At 41.9% G+C, this 22813-nt stretch overlaps 1 protein-coding gene across 1 annotated transcript in view; it reads right to left on the bottom strand.

Annotated features, from left to right (window-relative positions):
- The window catches only part of shroom3 (shroom family member 3), a 71850-nt gene that overhangs the window by 17949 nt on the left and 31088 nt on the right, over positions 1-22813 (bottom strand). The window contains exons 4-11 of the mRNA XM_030742996.1: positions 8554-8679; positions 4025-4243; positions 3575-3894; positions 3233-3488; positions 1955-2004; positions 1342-1816; positions 535-783; positions 38-425 (exon numbers count right to left, since the gene is read on the bottom strand). Of these exons, the coding sequence (XP_030598856.1) occupies positions 38-425; positions 535-783; positions 1342-1816; positions 1955-2004; positions 3233-3488; positions 3575-3894; positions 4025-4243; positions 8554-8679 (2083 nt within the window). The remainder of the gene's footprint in view (positions 1-37; positions 426-534; positions 784-1341; positions 1817-1954; positions 2005-3232; positions 3489-3574; positions 3895-4024; positions 4244-8553; positions 8680-22813) is intronic.

The raw sequence follows: 22813 nt of genomic DNA on the forward strand, positions 1-22813 counted from the left end.
TCATCAAAAGAAATATTTTAATCTTGTTTGGCGTTACCCGCAGATGGGTGGCTTTGTGTGAGATGCTGTGACTGCGCTGCTTTCCGGCACGTTCTCGACGCTCGAAACGACTGACTTTCTCCAAAACTGAGAGGCTGCGTGCCGGCCCTTGGGTGGCATCACTCTCTGGGCTGGCGCACCGCTGGACCTCGGCGAGGGCGAGCTCCAGGCGGGTCAGTGGGTGTTCTTTGTCTTTGTCCTGCTCTCTGTGGTCCCAGTGCTGATACTGCAGAGCTGATGACTCGCTGAGGTGACGGGGAGAATGCTGTGAGGTGGAGGAGGGTGGAGCCTGAGGCTGAACAGATGAGTGGTTGGGTGGCACCTGTCCCTGGGCGAGCCGGGACAATGCCACTGGCTCTGAATGAACGCTGGACTGATCTACTGATCTGAAGGGAGATGAAGAGATCAAAAGATGTCAGAGACATGAAGCAGCCTTTGATCTGAAATCAGACTCTGATCTCTGACCATGAAGGATCCCATCTGCTCTAACTGTACCTGTTCCTGTCTCCCCAAGACTGGACAGGTGCATAAGGGTCACTTCTCTCTTGTGATGATGGGGGCCTGACTTCAGGGCCTGAGTAAATCTGAGGAATATGGTAATCCCGTTTCTGCTCGTGGACGCTCTGACTGTAAGCTCCCTGATGATTCTGGGATCTCTGGGTCACCGCCTCGCTCTCTGGTCCCCCTCCAGTAGTTTTGATGTGTGGATTGTAGGGTCCAAAGTTAGACTCTTCCTCTTGATGCCTACCAAAAGTATGAGACTGAATTAGCACTGAAAGCATCTTAACGCTGGTTTTATCCCATGGGGATATTTTTGGCCAAGTGCCAAAAACTGCAGTTCCTCTAATGACCACTGAGTCTGACTCCAAAAGTGAGCCAGTCTCCAAAGACTCCCAAAAAAGTATACATTAAAACCATTAAATGTTTATAGCCTGGTAAAAGAATAGCTGTGATCATCTCACCTTTCATAACAGCTGCACAGGGGGTGAGTGTTTTTATAACGCACCTGTTTGGATGTCATTAAGGCTTAACGTTAGGCCTGACCTCTGCTACATCGAGTCACTGAGCTGGACCATTATAGATGCAGTTTGCTAACCATACTTGCAATCATTAACAGATAACTTTGCACTCTGGCCTCTGGTTTACAAATGGTCACTTCTGGCTCTGAAAAACCAAAGTCAGCGGCACAAATGCTAAAGTTAAGGCTTCAACATGACCGGAAAGAAATGGGTCATGTCCATGACTGTGGTAAAATGTGACTGTTGGGGAATTCAAACTTTATTTAAGGTAACAAACCATCACCTGTCTGCCTCGTGTGCTTGACTCCTGAGCTGTACCGAGGCAGATGTTGGATAAGAGCTGTGGGGGTAGGATGGAGTGTTAGTTTGGTAACCATTTTCTGTGGCTGACATCCTTCCATCTCTCCACCCCTCTGCTGCTCCTTCATCCCTGCCGACGCCCTGCAGCCCTTGTTGCTGTTGTCGGTTGCTCTCCTTGGCCAGGGCTGGGTAGACTCCAGAGGGGCCTGGGCCGGGGTTGGAGCTGGGTATCTGTGCGTAGTGAGGCTCAGGCTGGGGAACGGGGTACATGCTAGTTGGAAGAATGAGCCGGCTGGACTGTGACGTAGGGCCTGCAGATCCGGAGGATGGCCCGGTAGGGGAAGGGAGTTGAGGAAAGCCTCCACCCTGACGGGGCCTTGTGGTGGGGCTGCTCTCCGGACTCTTCTCTATCACCGTGTGGAGCTGACCCTCTGCACCGTACGAGCCTTTGGCTGAAACTACAGTCAGTGTTAGTCAGGTTTCTCATCTATACAGTAAAAAAGTAACAAGAAGTAAGCAGTAACTAAATGTCATAGTAGTAGTTTGAAGCTCTTTCTACATGTTTGAGTCACAGAGCAGGTAAATGTAGACTGTACCTGAGGCAACATTACCACTGGAGTGATGCCAGGAGCCTTTCTGCAGAGACCTTAAAGAGCAGAATATGATTAGATACAATAGTTTAACTTTTCACAAGTAGAAAATATTTCACAACTAATGTACACTATTGCATTGCATATGACTGCTTTACAAACACATGGCGTCATTCTGCACAGTATTTGCATTGTTACATAATAATATATTGCATCATATTGAATACTATTATATTACACTTTACCGGAATGTGGTCTATAAAAGCAGATGGTACTAAATTAATCATACTGTATTGTAGAGTTGTATATTTTATTATATTGTACTGAATATCAGATAGTATGGTTCCATATTGCATGGTACCATTTCTGGTTAATTGTTTTGGATTGTAGCCTAAAATCATATCATATCACACTAACACTGTACTGTACTGTAGTGTAAAGCATTAATCTGTAGCATAGCATATAGTTTTTTTTTTATAATACTGTGTTGTATCATAAACACTATATTCTACTGTATTGTAGTGCACCATATTGTATTGCATCGCATTATATTACGTTATAGTATCACATCATATCATATTGGATCGCAGCGTTGTATGAAATTGTATGAAAATTTATTACAAATTATCGTGTGGACTCGGGTAGTATTACATTGCATTATATCACAAAATACCACATTATGTCATAACATATATCACATTAGATTGTCTCATACTGCAGCGCACTGCATCATATCATTTATCATATTGTATTGTATCACAGTGTATTACACATTATTGTATTGTATCATGAAAAAGCACAGCATATTGTACCATTATGTATCATATGATATCACATTGTTATTAAAGTGTATTAACAGTGTTTGTTGGATTTTTATAACATTGTGTCATAACATAGCATACTATATTGTATCTGATAGCATGTTTATATAATATTATTTCACACTGCCACCTGATAGTTATCATAAAGCATTTGAATATTAATCAGAAAATAATGATGTGCTTTACTATTTTTTCTGCTTTTTTCTTTAAAACAGTAAATTTGAAAACTTGTGGATGACAAAAATAATTATATTTTAGCATTAAAACTGCGACCCTAAACAGGATAAGCGGAAGAGGATGGACGGATGGATGACATATAAAAAGAAACATAAAAAATGATTTTGGCATTTACCAGTCCTGTAAATTTAGGGCAGCTGTGGCATAAACCTACACTGGGTGGTGGTCTAATAAATTTGTTAAGCACTGTATGAGAATCAGTATTCACTTGATGGACCCTAGTTACCGTAGTGATCTGGCGTGCTCCAGACTGGACCAGGAGTTTGGTCTCTCGTGGCTCCTGATGGCGGCATAGCTGTCGCTGCGCCTCGGAGGAGCAGGCGCCCCCTTCAGGCTCTCGTAGGAGCTGCGGCTGGCTGCGGGGCCCCATATAGGCCCTACGCTGTGCCTGTTTGAAGCCGGGGCTCCGCTGCCGCTGCTGCCACCGCTGCTGCTGCTGCTACCGCTGCTGCTGCCACGGTAACAGACCCCGCTGACTGAACCTGAAAACAGTGAAAAACAAAGATGTTATTGGATCAAAGTTACTGCACTGAAAACCTGAAAAACACTCCAGTAAGATGAACTTTACCATGCAGATCTCGACCCGGCCTGCTTCCGCCCCCGCTCCTGGAGTCGCTGCTGCGCAGGAACACGGCGGAGGTGGAATTCAGCTCATGCTCTTGAGAGAGGCCCTGCTGGTTGTCATAAACTGTCTGGACGTAACGCACGTCAGCCTGGTGCATATCTCCACTTCCTCCTCCTCTCTGAGGGACGGTCTCCAGCGAATAGGAGCGCTCCGGGCTGAATGAGGGGGTGGAGGCGAGGTACTCTGGGATACTGGAGCTGGTGGAGAAGGAGGAATAGGCGGAGTCTCGCTTGCTGTGCAAGTGTTCGATGCTGTTGGACGACCTGGAAGATAACAAGTGGTTTAAGACCGTGACACTAGCCCCGAACTGATTGATTACGATTTAATTTAAAGGATATTGATTCAATCAAATAGGTGAAAAGCTAAACAGAGGTGTGTTTGTCTGATATGAACCTGGCAGAGGACAGCTGGTGGCAGGAGGAGTAGGCTGGGTGGGGTCCACTGAGGCCGTGGTGGCTCAGAGAGTGCTGGTGCTGAGCTCCAGAATGAAGCTGGGAGGACTGGGGATGGTCCAGGCTGTCCATGCTGCCCCTGGAGCTGTACTGGTCCGGACTCTTCCTCAGGTAGCTGCCTCCAGAGTCGAATCCGCCGGACAGATCGGTGGTCGAGGCACTGAAAGACAACAACTCTTACACTTAGTGGCTCATTTCATTAAGACCTCCTAATTAGAACCAATCACAAAGTATGGATGAGGTTAGGGGGGGTGCTGCTAGTTTTGGAAGTATTTGGTCATTTAGTCATGCTGCAGAAAGAATTTCCTTCAGTGGAAAAATAAAGATGACATTGAACCCTGAAGGGCACTTTTGTCATCCCAGCTGCAGCATCTGGACAGAGCACAACACCTGAAAATTTATATGCATGAGAGTCACCACAGCATACAACATGCCTCCATCTCCTCATGAGATACTTTAACAAATTCAACAAATGGGTTTTCTGTTTCTGACTCAGCCCTCTTTGTAGTGAGTCCAAGCTTCTCTGAAGGGATGTTTGATTCCCAAGTGCCTCTTTAGCTTTCTTGGTGTTTGGATTAGATGACCCTCTGGAAAGAAGAATCACTCAGACTCACGCTTTCATATTATGGTCTGGTGACAGTTTTCTTTCCTAACCACCAGAGCAGCTGATTTACAGCTGCACTGGTGGTTAGTTGTGCTTTGATGTGTCACAGTTTTATAATTTGCACCATCTGCCTCCTGCAAGATTGCTCTTTTTTATTTGGGAGAAATGATACCATAAAGGGGCAATTCATTTGTGTTTCTGCGCAGGCGTGTACTGCACTAGTAATGTATGCCACAGCACACCTGTAATTGCACGACTACCACCGAAGGAGGAACAGTGAGTTTAAAATAAGTTATACCAACAAAAAGGAATGCTTTCTTGCAGAATGCATGGATTTATTGTTGACAGTCTTCATTTATTATTTAATAAAAACATACAGAACGAGAAGATGTGAAGCTGGAACCCTCATTTAATGCCTTTTGGAGTGCATTAGTAATTAATCACATCTATCTGCAACATTAAAGTGATATAAAAATTAATAAATCAATACTTTACTTTACTTTAGAATAACGAGAGAATAAATATTTGTTTTAGCACTTTGTTAAATACCTATTCAATAGAAAATAATTTGTTCAAAGTTGCAGCACCTGAAAAACTTCCCTGTAACATAAATATTACTTTGCAGACCTCACAAAAGTGGCACTGCAAAACATACACAGTATTAGAACACAGGGACGCACAACCCTGACGTTTTCTGTATTTATTTTGGATCAAATGTCCTGATTTCCTGTGCTCCCCCTTACTTTGTTCTTGGTCCCCCCATTAAAAAAACTAAAATCCTGGAAAAGTGCCTGTTGCACAGCATAAATGTTCAGTCTTATGCTTGATTGGAGAGCTGACGGGCTCAGAGAGCCATTGTAACTTCTCTTTGAAAGTGACTCAGGCTCTTAGTAAAAAAGCCAGAATGCCGACACGATGATGTGTGTGTCCTTTGCGACCAGCAGTTGTAAAGCTGGTGATCCGCAGCTGAATGCGCCGCTACCTCACTCTGAATGACTGACTGGAATGTAAATGCCTGCTGACGTCACAGTTTGACCCACAAAGTCCTTCAACTGAACAAATACAATTACGACTGTGGAAAAAGAGGACGGCGTGTGTTTGTGTTCACGGACTTCGGTGAGTCTGACTTCACCTTCAGCATCCATCTCTTTGTCAGCTGAAGCTTCATTCTCTGTGTCTTAATCCCACTTCTACTCAGGGGATTAAGGGTTGCAAAAATATTATCATACAACAGGACAGCAAAGTATATGTGTGTGTGTGTGTGTGTTTGTGTGTGTGTGTGTGTGGATGGGTAGGGGTTTCCATGGGAGGCCTAAAAGAGGGGAGGTGGGTTTAGGAACACCCCCGTCCTCTCTCAGAGGCTTTTATTTTCCCTTCACCGGTGCTTCAAAGAATCAGTGATGTCACATCCTTTGTCCAGCAGCCCCACTTCACATAACGCATGTAAAGTTAACGGGCCGTGGTGTAACCCCACCTCTTGCTTCAGCTGTGATAGGCTTCAGCCAAGGGGCAACCATTGGGGCTGGAAAAAATCAGCCAATCAGGACGTGCCACTGCTGGCTCCAAAAATGATGTCATGTTAAAATGCCCAACTTTAGCTGCGATAATGGCCATCACCCTTCTTCAGAAAAGTTTAAAGTGGACCCAAGTATGCAGTCAGACAGAGCAAGGTGGGTGAAAAACAGGGAACCGTATAACTCACAAAAACCTGCAAGTACACTGAATGCAACAGGAGGGAACCAGGGGGTGTAGAGACCACCACCTGGTAAAGACTGAGGGGAAACACAATGACTTAATGCACACCAGTGAAAGAAGGATAATCAGGAACAGGCGACCTCAGGGCAAGAGAAAAAGGAAGGAAGTAAAAACACAGAAAACCACATGAGGCTCTAACCTTCAAAATAAAACAAGAAATAAAGGGAAGGAAGGAGAATCCACATGGACAACAGGAACAAACGGAAATGTAAAACCTCCATAACACAAGGATAGCAACAATAAATGTAAGAAACCATGACGATAAAGCCTGCTAGAGGTTTGGTCTCTATAGCTTCATAACACCTGTACAGTGGATGAATTTCTTTTTACAAGGCATCCATCTGGATCCTGTTCAGGCTTAATGTTAGAAGATGGCCACTTTGAATGACAGGTGTTCCAGTCATAGAAAGTGTCCACCAAGGTCATCCAAAGGCTGTCTTCCCAACTTCACTGTCTGCAGTAGGACTGGAAGTCTTTTTGCAACCACAGGTATCACCCCCTGGTGTCCATTATAAAGATTGTTGATTAAGGCACTTCTGCATTGGCTTCACTTTTCAGACACAGAAGATACGTCCATCTATGGTGCCAACACGGGCAGCTGGAGCTAGGCTTCACCTCTGCTAATGTTTCCAAACTGGACTTCTCTGGAGCATTTTCAGTGGGATTATTTGCTTGTCCAAGAAATCAGCGGTCAGTGAAATTCTAATATTTCATATGTATTATATCTGTATACCTAATGAATGCCGCTTACAAACCAAGCTAGTTAGTTTTAACTGATAACCAGAGGGTGGAGCATGTCTCTGCAGAACAGAGGGTTGGTTCTCCTTGGTCTTGAGCTTGACACCCCCCCCCAACTTGGGATTCATTGTCTAAATATGGTTACCTTTGGCCAAAAAACCAACATGGTGGAAGCCAAAATGCAAATAAGAGTCTTCAAAAACATCAGTCTTTCATGAAAAAGCTACTTAATGTTATTTCCCATGTTTTGTCCTGTCCTCTGTCCACCCTTTTATTTCACTCTGAAATATTTAGAGGAAAATCATATTTAATCAGCTCTTACATTCCACAGTGGAGTAACTCATTAAGCATCAGTATAATCAGTACATCAGTACTTTAGAGGCCACTGGTGGTGCAAACAAACTTGGTTAAAGACACTCCAGGACTCAGAGGGTCAAAGTTCACATCATTTGTGAGACAGCAGTAAGCTGCTCCTCTTGTTGACTAATGTTAACCACTGGGTCCAAAATGTAAAGGTTAAAAAACACAACATTTTACGGCAGAGTTTACAAATAAAGTTTTGTAAGATGGTGTTTTTTAATTATTTTAATAACTCACCAAAATGAAGGAAGCTCACCTGTCTCACACTGGGTCTTAGCATTAAAGGTTATGTGTGTATATTGGCCTGAGATAAGACACATGACACCACATGACTGTCTGAAAACCATGAACTTTGACCTTCTGAGTGCCTGACTGATAGCGGTGCTGAATAAACCTACAATCCAGACTTCTAAACATGTAGTCAGAGTGTGTTGGAACTGTTAGAGGTCAGATGGGTGCCTCAGGGTCTTGTTATATTGATAAGTGCTATTACCTGCAGCGTGTGTCTGGAAGGAGGGTTATTTATCACAGATTCTGGCTGTAAATGTGATTCTAAAGTTGATGATCTGCAGCTGAAGTGCTCCTATTGCCCTCTAGATGACTGACTGGAATGTAAATAAATGTGTGTATATGTGAGGTTTTTGTCTTTGTACCTCAGACTTGCATTTCTTTGTAATTACCACAGTGTTTTTGCCTTCCTGTCTCCACCCACAAGCATCCGCTGAATCTACAAGTCAGGTTATCTCTGACTCTACTCACCGCTCCAGTGATTAATGTCTGACCACCACTGGAGATGCATTTGTTCGAAATAGGACAATTTTTGTGTTAACCACATCAGCACTTTAGCTGACTGTCATTAAAGCAAAGCTTGTTGTAGGAAGATCACTTGTGTTATCCCAGCATGAACTGACAATATCCAATGAAAACTGAAAAACTTGGGCCAAAACCTAACTCAGGAAATGGTGAAAATGATAATATGCTGAACAGCAGTAGTTCTGACCATGAGTACTAACCTGGCATGGTAGCCGTGGTGCCAGGCACTACTCATCGTGTCCATCGCTGCCGGGTCCAGCTCCTGCTGACCTTCATCGAGCTTCGACGAATGCCACGAATGAGGACGAGATGCCGGCTCAGTGCGTCTGTGGGATTAAAACACAACAAGAGATTCAGAGTGCGTAACCTTTTGGACAGTGTGACCTCAAATTCAGCTAAATGCTGGTATTAGCTAGCTGTGGAAGATAGTGCAAAGTAAGTCAACCTCAACTCTGACCCAACCCTAACGTTACCAGCAACCCAACTCAACCCAATCCTAATCTAAGCCCCAATACAAGCCAAACCCAAAGCCTAACCTAACCCCAGTTCCAGGTCAGCCACTATCATCCAAACCCAACCCAACCCAATCCTAACCAATAACCCAGCCCAATACAACCCACCCCTACCCTCAACCCAATCGCAAAGCGAATCCAACACCCCCAACCCCAACCTAATCGTAACCTAAGCCTCAATCCAAACCCAAAAATATTGCAAACCCTAACATTACCATCAAATCCAAGTCATAATCCAAACAAACGTAATCCAAACCTAAATCCACACAAACACAAACCCAACCCAACCCAACCCACCCCATAACCCCAAACCTAACCCAATCCTACCCCAAGCCTAAATCAAACCCTAACTAACCGCAATTCCAGGTCAGCCACCATCATCTAAACCCAACCCTATCCAAACTGAACTCTAACATAGCCCAAACTTAACCAACCATAACCCAACCCCAGCCACCCTGTGAGTAATGCATTTAAAAGCAATACAACACAGGAATCACATTACAATTTATTATAATCAAACAATCAGCAGCTCAGTTACTTGTTACTCTGGTTACATGAATTTTTCAATCATCTGCAAAATGGACAGAAAGGAAAAAAAATATCAAACTTGTCTTTTCATACTTTCTTGTACAACAATGATCTTTCTGTATGTGGGACCAAGTTCATTTTTTCACAAAAAAGAGACGTCATTTGCTTAATAAATGCTACTAAGTTATAACAGACAGGCAAAGCAGGCAACTCCCTAGGGGCCCATGTTTATATGATATCATGATTTGAATTGTGGCAACATATTTAACTAATCAGCTAATGATTTCAGCCCTTCAGTTGGCTACTGGCTGATTTCTGGATGTTCTTGGAGATTGTGATGAATGTGCCACTGGCAGGTTAACAACGGCCCAAAACAACACACTACTGAACACTGACAATATCACACCCAACAGACAATAGCTCCACCTTCACACCTTCACATCCACTGCACCACTTTAGCACACTGCACTGTTTTTGTAAATAAACCGTTTATTGCCATTTTCACTGTAAATACCACATCTTTATTTATCCTATTTATATTTCTTATTTCCTGTATCTATTTCTTATTATCTGTATTTATTATGTCGGTACCTGCAGGATGGCTCCAACAAAACTTCACTGTATTGTGCAATGTTAATAAAGATAGCTTATCTTTTTCTCCTGAAAGAGTTGATCCAACTATGGATAAACTAATAAAATAAAATAAAACAAAACTGGTATTTTTCTTTATTTTTTTTTGGCTGGTGGCTTGTTAAACATTTGTTAGGTCAGCTGACTGGATCTGAACTTTGGTTCTTCTAAAGTTGTCCCATGTGTATGGCAGGCTTTATGAGACATGGTTCTGCTGAGCTTGGGCAAAGTTGACAAACTCATGCAAAATAGTTTTCTAAAAGGAAAGAAAATGTAATGAAGCACCTGTAACAGTTCTCACAGAGTTCTCATATACATACTGAGCAAAGCATTGAGGACTTGCAAAAAGCTGCACCTCATGCAACATTAAACCACAGCCCCAGATTATAATTTAAACCATATTTGTCCCCTTTCATTCTGCACAGATCTTCATTCATAGAACCATCAGACGCCTCAAACCTCTGCAGGGATTCAACCCCTGAACACAGATTATTATCGGAGTTGAAACCAAAAAAACTGATCAGTTCAGCATTAAATATTATCCCACTGCGTCCTCCCACAGGCACACACAGCTGCATGGCCTCATTCCACGGAGGTCTGACTCACCTTCTGCCTATCTCTGCCTCTCCCTTCATTGGAAAAGGAAGGGAAAAACTTACTGAAGAGATTAAATGAATATATAACAACACAAGGAAACTTAATAATACACATACAAGGTAATAACCACAATGAAGCTTCCAAGCAGTCATTTCATCAGTGTGTTTTAACATTTATAACCTAGAAGTTCACCCCTTATTCGACAACATAAGGCAGGAGGTGACTAGCTCTTTAATATGCAAGTGTGTAGCAACTGTAAAACTTCTACATAAGGTATTCCATTTTGCATTTCTCTGGTTAATGATAAACTACAGAAAAAACCCAAAAAACAAAAACACTTCCTCCAAAATCTCATATTAAGTCCGTTTGGTACAACTCCTCCCCATCCTGGAAGTCTCTGGATTTAACTTCTCTGCAGCAAGTGTTGTGTTTCAAAGTTAATGATGAATAAAAGTAGCAGTAACTGTAATTAATCAATGGAGGAAAGAAGCTCTGTACAGTACATCTGAAACTGGGTTAGCAGTGCAGTGTTGCTCTCGATGAACTTCTTACTGCTGACCATCGTGATATACACCCCAAACTTTCTGTATGTGTGAGGCTTTTTCTATTTATGATAGGAACTTTGAACCTCTTAGCATTCACCACGTAACTGATAACCCATCTGGAGTTAGGGTTTGAGGCTTGTTAATATGCAGCCTAAATGCAAAGGTTAAATGTAAACTAAAAATGATTTCTCTACATGCAAACACACTAAATCAGGGTAAATACTGTAACCTTCATTGCGTCACCGTCATCGCCCTCTAAACGTGTTGGCACACTAGTTATGATAACAGAGATGCTGACGTTAAAATAATTTCCCCCTGATACTCATATTTGACATATCCTCCTGCTCTGTATTTATCCTCAGAGATAAACAGGAAGTGATTTTATCTGACTAAGTAGGAGACAGAGACATGAAAGCCTGCATGTCTCTGAAGCACAGGAACCTGGGTAATGACAGGACGTGACTGGAATACCTCAACACTTTATCATCGCTGATGCACTTATACACATTTACACCCTCTCCATTAGCTCTGAAGGGAACGGACTGGAATTCAGTCTGATTCTAAAGTCTAAGAAAGTGTTTTTCTGTCTTCATTTTGGCCCTGTGTTCATAATAAAATAGCATTTATCATTGTCACGTACAGTTCAGGCAGTTGCAGTTATTTGGCTCCATCAGTACAGGTGAAGCTGCTTTTACCTTTTATGCTTCAAGCTGCTGGAACATGAAATCATAATAATGTTAGGTTTGAAACCTCAGCAGAGACATTCCTGTCAAGAAGCTCCTGGAGGTTAATTTTAATTATACTCTTATATATATTTACTTCTTTTGCTGGTTTTGACTTGTGCTTCTTAGCTGATCTTCAGCTGGTTGTATTATGTTTATCAGTTTCTCTTATGGATTTAACTGATGGTGGGGTTTTTCCTTTGACAGGTGACTGGCTGTAAGCACGATCGCTCCACAAAATAAAAGCACTGACACAGTTGCCGTTTTCCTCTGATTTCCGACCATTTTCTAACCCAAAACAGGCCTCTATCCTTAAGTAAATTAAACTCCGATAACAGCCCAGATTTTAAACAATTTCATTACAAGGTCACAAAGTGGAAGGAAGTTTTCTTTTTAGGGTGGGGGCCACCAACAATTCTTGTATGCAGGAAAAACCCTGTATGAGTCTTATTATTTTTGCTTTACTCTGCATCAGCCTGTTGACTCAGTTTTATATCATCTCTACAGTTTTTGACTCCAGTCTGGTAGTTTTTGCTTTGTTTGCTTGCATTTCAAGCACACAAAGGTCCCATTTGAGTCATAAATGCCAAATCTAAATCTTTTATACAGTATATTGTTTTTAAGGCATCAACATTAAGTCGAGGTCACTGACGTCGTGCTCCATTTATTGGTTTAACCTCTTTACATCCAACAGGTGAGAGGTTAAAACAAAGTAGGGTTTGAGTTAAGTTATAATGTACATCCCTTTTTGGCTGTTTAAAAACACTCAGAAAATCTCTTAACAGAAAACTTGTAGACTGGTGATTTTTTAAGAGGATAATTGAAGCCTGTAATGTCTGTAGATCCACAAGGCATCACTCTTAAATGTGAGGTGAATATAATAAATGTCACATCTGTGTAACCAAGGCCATAGATGCTATCCCAAGATATAAACATCTGGACAGAGTGGCTAAAGTCAGTGACGTCAGGCCTGAATAAGCGAGAGTATGTCCAAACCACAGATGGTGCTTCCACATCACAAATTTAATGTTTTAGTCAAACGTGTCCAGCTAACTGATGAAGTGCCTGATGGCTGCTTTTCCCTGATCCTGGTGCTGCTGGAGGTCTCTTCCTGTTTAAAGGGAGTTCTTCGTCCTCACAGTTGCCAACTTCTGAACATAGTTTATCGTTTGATCATCGGGGTTCTCTTACTTTGAGACGACGTCTGTTGTAAACTGGTGCTATATAAATAAAACTGAACTGAATTCAAGTCTTAATTTTTCACTTAGTCATTTTAGTCATTATTGCAATAGTGTATGTGTAAAGTGGCATTGTTGTCTAAACTATTCAAACTTTGATGAGAAATCTTTTAGCCTTCTTGCCTCTTTGACTGTATAAAGCCATCATGACCCGTTTTACCTGGAGGTGAACCTGAGCACTTTGGAGATGAGGCCGGTCGCCAGGCTGTTGACGCTGGCCTCCGACGGTGACCGGCACAGCGCCCCGTCTGACCGGCCCAGCTCCGTTTTCTTCTGCTTCTTCCTGAGCTTCCTTCGATAGAACGCTTCCAGCAGCTCCATGGCTTCAACTTAGAGTCCACTTTATTCTAGTTTCTTCTCGATTGCTTTCTCCTCAGAACTTCCAAAGTTTTCTTGGTTCTTCTTTTAAAAAGTCCCAAGAAGATCCATCTCCACACAGTTTACTCTCTGCTCCCTGGAGCTCTTTGATGTGTTTCCTTCTAAAATAAAACTTCAAGAAAACCAATTTCTACTGAACTCTGTTCTACTCCACTTCACCTGCATGTTTTGTAAGACTGCCAAAAACAATACATCCAGTGTAGAAATCTACTCTAAACTAAAATCTACTGTACTGAAATTTACTTCACTACTCTGACCTTTGGTTCTCCTCTCCTGACATACTTTTCCTTAACTTCTGAAGTACTTGTGAACTTTTTTCACCTTTAACCTCCCTTCTACTTTGCATCTAGTCATAACTAACATAGTAAATACCTTCTTTTTCTAATGCAATCTGCCAACAAAGAACTATGCAACTGCCCTCTTTCTGAGTTTTCTGCTCCTCTTTTCCATCAAAACTCCTGCAAAAAGTCTCGTCTCTACCGTCTGCCTCTGCCACCCTCAGATCTGCCTCTTTGCTCCAGTTCCAGTCTGGAGATGGCAGATCTGGTCGAGTCGCGCTGCGTCAGCCCCCGGCTCCCAGCTCGTTAAGCAAATGAAGCAATTATGCATCATTAGGCCGTCGTATGATAAAAACATGAAATAAACATCCCCGCACAGCTCAGTCTGAACAGTAGCTGCTGATGTGGTGTGTGAGTAGAGAGACACTGAGAATCTGAAGAGAGAGAGAGGGGGGGGGGGGGAGAAATGGTGAGATAGAATGAGTAGCAAAAAGGGAGGGAGGATGGAGGCAGATAAGTTTGGTTAGACTGTAAGGGTGGAGACAGTAGGTATGGAAAAAAATAGAAGGACTGATAGGAGAAAGAGAGCCAGTGAGACAGATAAACAGAGGATGCAGAAGGAAAGGCAGACGGAAATAAAGCATAGTAAAATTAGGAGCAAATCTGGGACACACAAAAAAAGCAATAATGAGTGCAAAGGTGAGAGACGTAGGGAAGAGGAGTAGAACAGTGAGGAAGAGGAGGATGAAAGGGAGGATAGATAAACAAAACAGAGAGTGCTTTTGAAAACAGTAGATTACTGAGCACACTTTAGCAGACATCGGTCCTGAAGCCGTGGGGAGAAATGAAATGCCTCATGATGCAGCATGTGGTCCTGCGGTGAACAATGAACCGATTATTACTGACTGTTAAGAGTATCACTTTCAGAAGGACTGGTGACGTACAGACAAACGTTAAGACTCAGTGATTTGAGGTTAGGGAAAGTTACCTGAAACACTTTTCCGTAAAGTAGGTTATCAGATATCAGCTGATAATTTGCTGATGTTTCAGCCTTGGGATGGTTGGTCCAGGCTGTAATAGCTCAATAACTAAACTTGGTGAGGTACAACAGCAAAAGCTGCAACATTCTCAGACAGACGTTGGTGTTTCTGGTACAGTCGCACTCTCTTAAAAAGCAAGAAATATTGATATTATTGCAATAAAAAAGCAAATGCATGCTTCTTTGTTTTTTAAGATTGGAAGTTATGTGGTTACAAAATGTTTGTGACATCTATAGGAGGACTACTGTTACTGGACACCTGTTTTGTTTGTTTTTTCATATAATCAACACATTTATGCTATTTACAAATATCTGTATGTAAATTCTGTTTTCATTTGTTGCGTTGTTGCACTGGCACACCCAGCAACTCTTTTCCCCTGATGTCAGCACTTTAAACCCGTGGTGCAGTCTGCTGTGCATCTTTATTAGTTACCTCAGTAGGATAAAAATGCAAGAGGTCACCAGTCTCAGTCTCCCCTGTGGGAAATTATGCTGACTTTCTTAATCTTCTCAGGAGGATAATATACAAGGATAATATAATATAATATATCTTCAGTTTGTCAAAGGAAAATGTCCTGTGGATGGTGAGGTTACGTCTTCGATATCGCCTCAAGCTTGATTTTGGAACTAATTGTTGACCTAGATGTCGAAAGAAGACGTTCAGCCAGAAAGTTGCAACGGTGGTTAGAGATGTCACTCAGTTAGCATTAAATGCTAAATAGCAAATGTTAACAATACTTAGGATATTTTCCATAACTGCCTCTTCTCACACGTAGCAGCCAGCAGATACTTTCACACTGTTATAAATACAACAGAACTACTAAATGTAGTTTAGGTGATGGACCTGCTTACGCTATTTTCACACTGGCACAAGCCACCATCACCTGAACTTTGTAGTAAAGGAGCTGACGTTTGTGTTATCAGATTAAGCCTATAAATGTGCTCATGTGACAAAGGCTTTAATAAACACAGTATGTTACTCTTTAATGTTCTGCACAGCTCTGTCATTTACCTTCCAAAAACCTTATGAAACAAAAAAACCTCCATTTCATCTAATTGGCAGGATTGGTAGGTAACAAGAAGCCAAATTACAGTTTGAAGCAATGAAAGCCCAGGAATCTCTTCACAAACCCTCCTCAAGGACCTCTGCAACTCCATGTGAGACCATGAAGTGCCTTAAAGAAACCCCTCAAAACCCTACAGCACCTCTTCAAGATGCAGTTCTTTCAATATAGCAAGTATACCATCTACTCAAAGTCTCTGTGCATCCTCAAGAACCACTCTTGTCTCTTTCTGAGACCCCCTGCTTCTTCTCTGTGAGCTATTTTACCCTTTTTAGACATATCTGGTAATTTCTCAAGGAGCCTTCAACCTAGTCAAGGACCACTACATCCCAGGTAGCTTCTTAACAAACTCGAGATACCACTCAAGGAATTCATCCTTCTTTAGTAGCAGTCAATTCTTCTAGGACCACTAGAGCTTCTTTGTAAAGTCCTAGTGGATTATCAGTGACCTCTAGAACCAAGTCCAGGATCCAAGAATTAAGGACCACTGTAATCTCATCCACAATTCTTTGCACTATTTCAAAGACATCTCTTAGTTTCTTAAGGATCCCTGATGTTATTTTGTGTAGACTAAATTTCTTGGTTTAGCTTTCATATCCAAAAGATGAGGAGAAGCTGCGGCAGGTTTAACCAAAAGGTGAATCAAAGTGTAGCTTCTCCCAGTCCAGCAACAGGTGCCTACGGCTGGGTTTCCTGAGAGTCATGTGTCATGGGAATGTCGTCAGATATATCTGAGATCACAGAGAGAAAAGGATGATGAGACGGTGAGGAAATCCTCTCCCTCTGTAGTGTCTGAATCTGGTGTCAGGGCCGGTCTGACCTCCAATGCTTTGTTCTGGAAAACATCCCTCAATGTTCTGCCTTGAGGCTGCAGAGGTGTGTGCATGAGAGAAGCTACTTTTATTTTTCCAAACTTCATGATATCTGTATACTTTAACTAATGCCCCAGATCCATATGTTCAATAATAACCCATTATACACAAATAAATAGGTTGGTTAGTCAGAACACGGGATCTTAATTCAGGTCCACAGAAGACATTCTTAATGCAAAGGTGGACTATAGAGTGGATACGAGCTCAAAAGAGCTCATTTAATGTCATATTTTAAATGAGCCAACAGTACAGCATACAGTTTTATAAAGATAGCAAAACTGACTGTACTACATGCTACATGAATCTAGGCTTCTCAAGTATCAAATTATTGGTTTAAAATGTAATTTAAATGAAAATTAAAAACTAAACCAAGTTAAACTAAACTCATATAAAAGAACATTTTAAGATCTAGAGCTAAACCTAATGGAAAGAGAAGCCAACTCTAAGCCAAGAAGCACTCTGTAACTTTAACCAAATTAAACCTAGATGGTAACTTTAAGCTTTTAAGATATGAGCCAAATTTAATAGGCTCTAAACGTTAACTATATACTAATAGGAAAAAAGCTAAATCTAGCCTACTATGACCAAGAAATCAATTTAAAACAACTGGGATCAAAGTTAATAGGATCAGCAAGCTAATCAGCAAGGGCCCAAAGACTCAAATATAAGAAGCCATAACAGCGTCGGTTTAGGTTTGAATCCACCCTGAGGCCATTTACTGCGTCTTTCCTTAATCTTCCTCCCAGCTGTCCTTTCACAATAAAGGCTAATAAAGACCAAAGAAATATTAAAAAAAAAAAGAAGAAGCCATAATTACAAGACCTCGAAATCTATACTTCAACTGACCGGGAAGCCAAATGTGACCTAATGTGTGTGGAAGGCTAATCTGATGCAACATAATCAAAAGCAAAAGATGTAAAACTTTATCTCAAACATTTCTGTTACAGAACGACAGCCTTCTCTGAACTGTGTGTTTGAGGAAGGAAAAAAAAAGGATAATTGAGGAAATCCTCTGTATCCATAATTTATTTATTTAGCCCAGCTTAGCTTAGCTCAAACACATAATTGGAGGGAAAGTTAACAGTGTCACCATCCAAAAAAATAACCTACTTTCAAATAATCCTAATGCTGTTTAATTTAGTAAATGCTAATATGGTGACCAACCATCACTACAGGATGTAATCAGTTCATGGTATATGTTGGGTTCACTTAAAACTGATGAAAACAGCATCTGGTTGAAAAAAATAAAACTGACACAGTTCTAAGTCTTTCCAATCCTCTATACATGTGTGTGTGTGTGTGTGTGTGTGTGTGTGTGTGCCTGCCTTTCTGAACAGAGACCCTATCTGTTGTCGTGGGAAACTGTTCCAGCCCATAATAATTATCTCTCAGATCTGCACAGAAACCAAAACTGGAGAGAAAGCAGCAGGCAAACGTGTGGCTCCAAAGGCCACACACTGTGTGAGTGTTTGTGTCAAAACACGTTTAACACTGGAAGCTTTAAATATGTGTATTTAGGGTGTGTAAGAATAATCAAAACGTGTATTATATATATATACACTATGCTGCCAAATGTATTCACTCATCTGCCTTCACACACACACGTGAACCTGAGTAACATCCATTCTTAATCCAGAGGTTTTAATATGGGCCCACCCTCTGCAGCTCTAACAGCTTCAACTGTTCTGGGAAGTCTTTCCACAGGTTTAGGAGTGTTTATGGGAATTTCTGACTATTCTTCCAGAATCACATCTGTGAGGTCAGCTGTTTGTGCACTGGTGTGCAGTCATGTTGGAACAAACTGTTCCCACAGACTTGGGAGCATCAAATTGTCCCAAATGTCTTGGTATGCCGAAGCATTCAGAGTTCCTTTCACTGGAACTAAGGGGCCGAGCCCAACTCCTGAAAAACACCCCCACACCATAACCCCCCCCTGCCCCCCGCAAACCAAACTTTACACTTGGCTCAATGCAGTCAGACAGGTATCGTTCCCCTGGCAAACGCTGGACGGACGGATGGTTTATTCGGTGTCAGAAAGGAGGATATTCCAGGATATACTCGTTTGCTGATGTCTTGAGTGGGCAGTTTCACAGTCAGATCCACCCCTCAGTTGTCCTATTGTCATAAACACTCATCATGAGGCTTCAAAATGGGACCGCATAAACCAGTGGATGACGTCATGGTAGACCAACCAAAGATTTCTGTTCAGGATGCAATGAGCGCCGTGTCTCTTCCTTATAATGCCTCATTGTAATATCCAGCAGCTAATGTAACCCGATGTAACCAGAGGAAACCAGAGTGAAGCCTGGAGATTGGAAGGTGTGATCAATCCTCGAATCGACTGATCGAGGTGAACACACACACTGACCGGGCCGCTGTGTTTGAGCTGTGCGTGAGAGGGAGTTGTTTGTACTGCAGTTGTGCATGCGCGCAACTATGTGATGATGTTGCTTTGGAAAAATGTGGTGATTCAACTAAAGAAACATTTGAGGAGGAAAGAGGAGTGAGGAGAAAGGGAAAGGTGATAGGAGAGATGAAGGAAAGAGGGATGAAGCAAGGACAGAAAAGCCGGAGTGTTTATAAATCATTCTGTCTGTCCTCTCCAGATTAACACCCAGCCTCATGGGACTTTGATGGCCCACTTCCTGTTTTTGGATGACCAATAAGACATGAGCATTGCCTCACCCCAACCCCTCCACTCAGCGGCATCTGATAACCACCCAGGGAATTGTGGGAGAATGGAGTCATTCTACTTGTTCATTTGGCTCTTTGAGAGCAGTGGTGGAGTACATTTTAATGACTCTGTTGTTGCAGTCACTTTGCTCAAAGGCACTTTAGCACGCGCAGGAAGTTTACTGTGGTACCTCGGTCACCCTTTCCCAATAAAAGTCTTACATATATCGCAAAGCTGTGAGTTTCACACATCGCAAGGCAGAGAGAGAAGAGAAAAGCGGAGTTTGGTGTGCAGGCTTGAGCCCAGTCACACTAGCACCCCCTTGAGTCTGTGATGTTAATTACACACACACACACACACACACACACACACACACACACACACACACACACACACACACACACACACACACACACACACACCTCCAGAATCTGACCTCCATATTAGGATGAACCCTGGTGTGTTAGTATTTATAGACTCTGTCAGGAAAGGCAGATGGATGTCCGCGTTGTAAATACTTATTCAGGGATTATTTTGTGACTTATTTTAACTGTCATATCAACATCTGTATACATCTTTCTGTATATCTCTTGATTATATTGATTATACTAGATTATAATATTTTTATTTTAGAGAGTTTGATTTTCTGTTACACGGCACTGAACAGGAGTGGCCCTCCAATCTCATTGTACATCCTGTATATTGACAATAAAGGCATTCTATTCTATTCTATTCTATTCTATTCTATTCTAACATCTACATTTATAGCAGCCTTCTTCAGTTTCTAGGACATAAAATTGTTGGATTTTGGACTTGTGTAGTTTTATTTGTTAACTTCTTTAGTTTAGCAGCTCTGCAGTCAGAAGTGAGAAGTAACAAAGTACAAATGCTTCAGGTATCTGTATTTATTTGTCTGAAACTTTTTACTTTTACTCACTTCATTTTTTTATAAATATACTTTCTACTCCTTACATTTTCATAACAGGATCATTACTTCAGGTTTAACAGATTTGAGGGAACTTATTGATTATTTTGCATCACTGTGCACCTTCCTGACATAATTTGAACCTATAGCTCCATACTCAGGAGTTAAAGTGTGCTGGAGTGACCCAGAATTATGTTTTGGTGGTTGCGGTACAGCAGTGTCTAGATAAAGAAATGGAGCAACCATAAAGTCAGCAACTGTTTTTTTGTTTAAACAGCAGGATTTCAAATGCAACATTTCTAACAGCTCAACAAATATCAGCAAACACACAAACGGTCTGTGTGCAGTTTGTCACACAGTGTGTCTGCGAGCTGAAGGTGCATCTGCCGTTTCTCCAGGGAGGGAAAAGAATGAGAGAGAAGTTCACTCAGAGATGGAGGAAGACGTCAGAAAGACGGGACAGGAGAGGAAGAAGAGAGGTTAGATTTAAAGTCTGTCCAGTGACCTTTGATGACCTGGAAATGTGAAGCTTATATTGTAATGTCCTCAAACATTTCAGACTTTTCTGAGCAGACACTGGATCTGTATGTGATACGTCACTGAATTATGTTTTTTCATATTGTTATAAGTATACTAACTTTGTGTTATTCAAAGGTTTGCATTAAAACACCGTTTAGTGCAGGATAAACAGGTTAGTTTGCAGCACTGTGGGGAAATTCAGAGTAACGCAGTGTGTCGGACTGCTGTGGTGTTCACGGTCAGTGTGAGGGCAAAGGGGCAACAAAATCAAAAATGATGCTGATTAGATTCTCTCACTGAAATCCACCTTTAGACCAGCTTCATGCTGTCTATAGGTTGGAAATTAGCTCGCCGAAAATCAGCTTATATCTCGCTGCATAAATCCACAAACTCAGCTGATCACAGCCTGCACAGACAATCTACTGGAACTCACAAAGTAATTATAGACTATTCTTGTCCCCACGCTGCACCACGCTACAGCTGATCTGCTGAATCCCACTTTAAACCCAGACTTTACAAAATGTCCCTGTTTATGTGTGCAGGCGAAGCCACCATCTACAGTGTGGGCAACAACAGGCAGAGTTTTATTTATTTTTATTCTCTTTGTTTCTCTCTGCTTGTGTACTACATAACACGTATATACAAAAATGAAGGGCTAAGAAGTTGAATCAGTACTTTGAGTCAGTATCTGTCCTATTTAAGTGATAAATCTGCACGCTTTTGCCACCTTTGTCTGCAGTGCCCTTCGGCTCAGCTTTACAGAGAATTTTAGCCTGTTAGCTCGATATTTTGGTGCTTTGGTTCAAGGTCCTAGCAAGGTGGTGCAGGTGGAGCACCTTGTCAGGGGGTAGCTGTCAGGAATAGTTGGAACAGCTGTTGATGTGGTCTACCTTTGTTCACATCTGTGCTGTTATTGGCTCGTTAGCATAGCTCCTGCCGCAAAGTGCCAAAAACAATTAAAACCCTTCCCTGCAGACATTTTCTTTGCTTTTTGATATTTTATGTTTTTCCACTTTTTCTTCTTCACTCTGAGCTCAGCTTTTCTTCCTCTAACTTTTTAAGCCAAATGTTCAACCAAACGGTATTTGACCTACACACAGAGTCACCGCCGTTGAGTGGATCTGGAGATAAATGCTTGAATTCCCGTGATCCTTCCTTCTGTGTAGGCTAAGGCAGATGCAGAGCCACGACCCTGGCTTCATGCTCACTCTTTTAGACCAACAAAGATCTGGTTTGGTTGTTTTTCCCATAAAAACAAGCAAAAAATAGAGAAGAAGAAGAACGTTGTTTAACTTTAACTGTCAGTATAGACAAAGTAAAATTTACACAGCAGCCACTGTGGTGGTGGAAACACACTGATTTGTTGTTTGGAGATCAGTCCTGTGGTTCCTGAATCAAATTCAAATACTCTGTTCCCCTGCTGCTCTGCACAGCCATCAACCCACCCAGCTCTCCACACATTAGGTCACACACTCTCCCCCACTTTGACCCTCTCAGGCCTGGCTCAACATCCCATCCATGACCCGTGCAGCCCTGCAGTAATTATTCATCTTTAGTCAAACTACGGTCCCCTCCATATACTTATCTATCAACTCACAAAGCTCGCTCTGGCTTATGTTATAGCAGCCTTCATATCAAAACCAGGCATGCCCCGACTGTTGAGCACAGCATTTTACATTGATTCAAAATGACTCCACCTGCAGCTCTATAAGTGCTCAGACTGTTATTTTTATCTCACACCCCCCAAAGTTCAATCCATGATAGATGAAGTCCTGAAATATGAGATGATGGGGTTTTATTTGAACATGTTTATTAAAATGCCAAGGTGGTTTTAGTGCTAAACTAAATTACAAAACCCGAGTCAAAGGTCCTCGAGGACTCCGAAAGAAAATTATAAGAGAAAAATCTATGTTTGCATTTTATTGTGGGACCAATTCCA

The sequence above is a fragment of the Archocentrus centrarchus genome, chromosome 12 (assembly GCF_007364275.1).
Source record: "Archocentrus centrarchus isolate MPI-CPG fArcCen1 chromosome 12, fArcCen1, whole genome shotgun sequence".
NCBI lineage: Eukaryota > Metazoa > Chordata > Actinopteri > Cichliformes > Cichlidae > Archocentrus > Archocentrus centrarchus.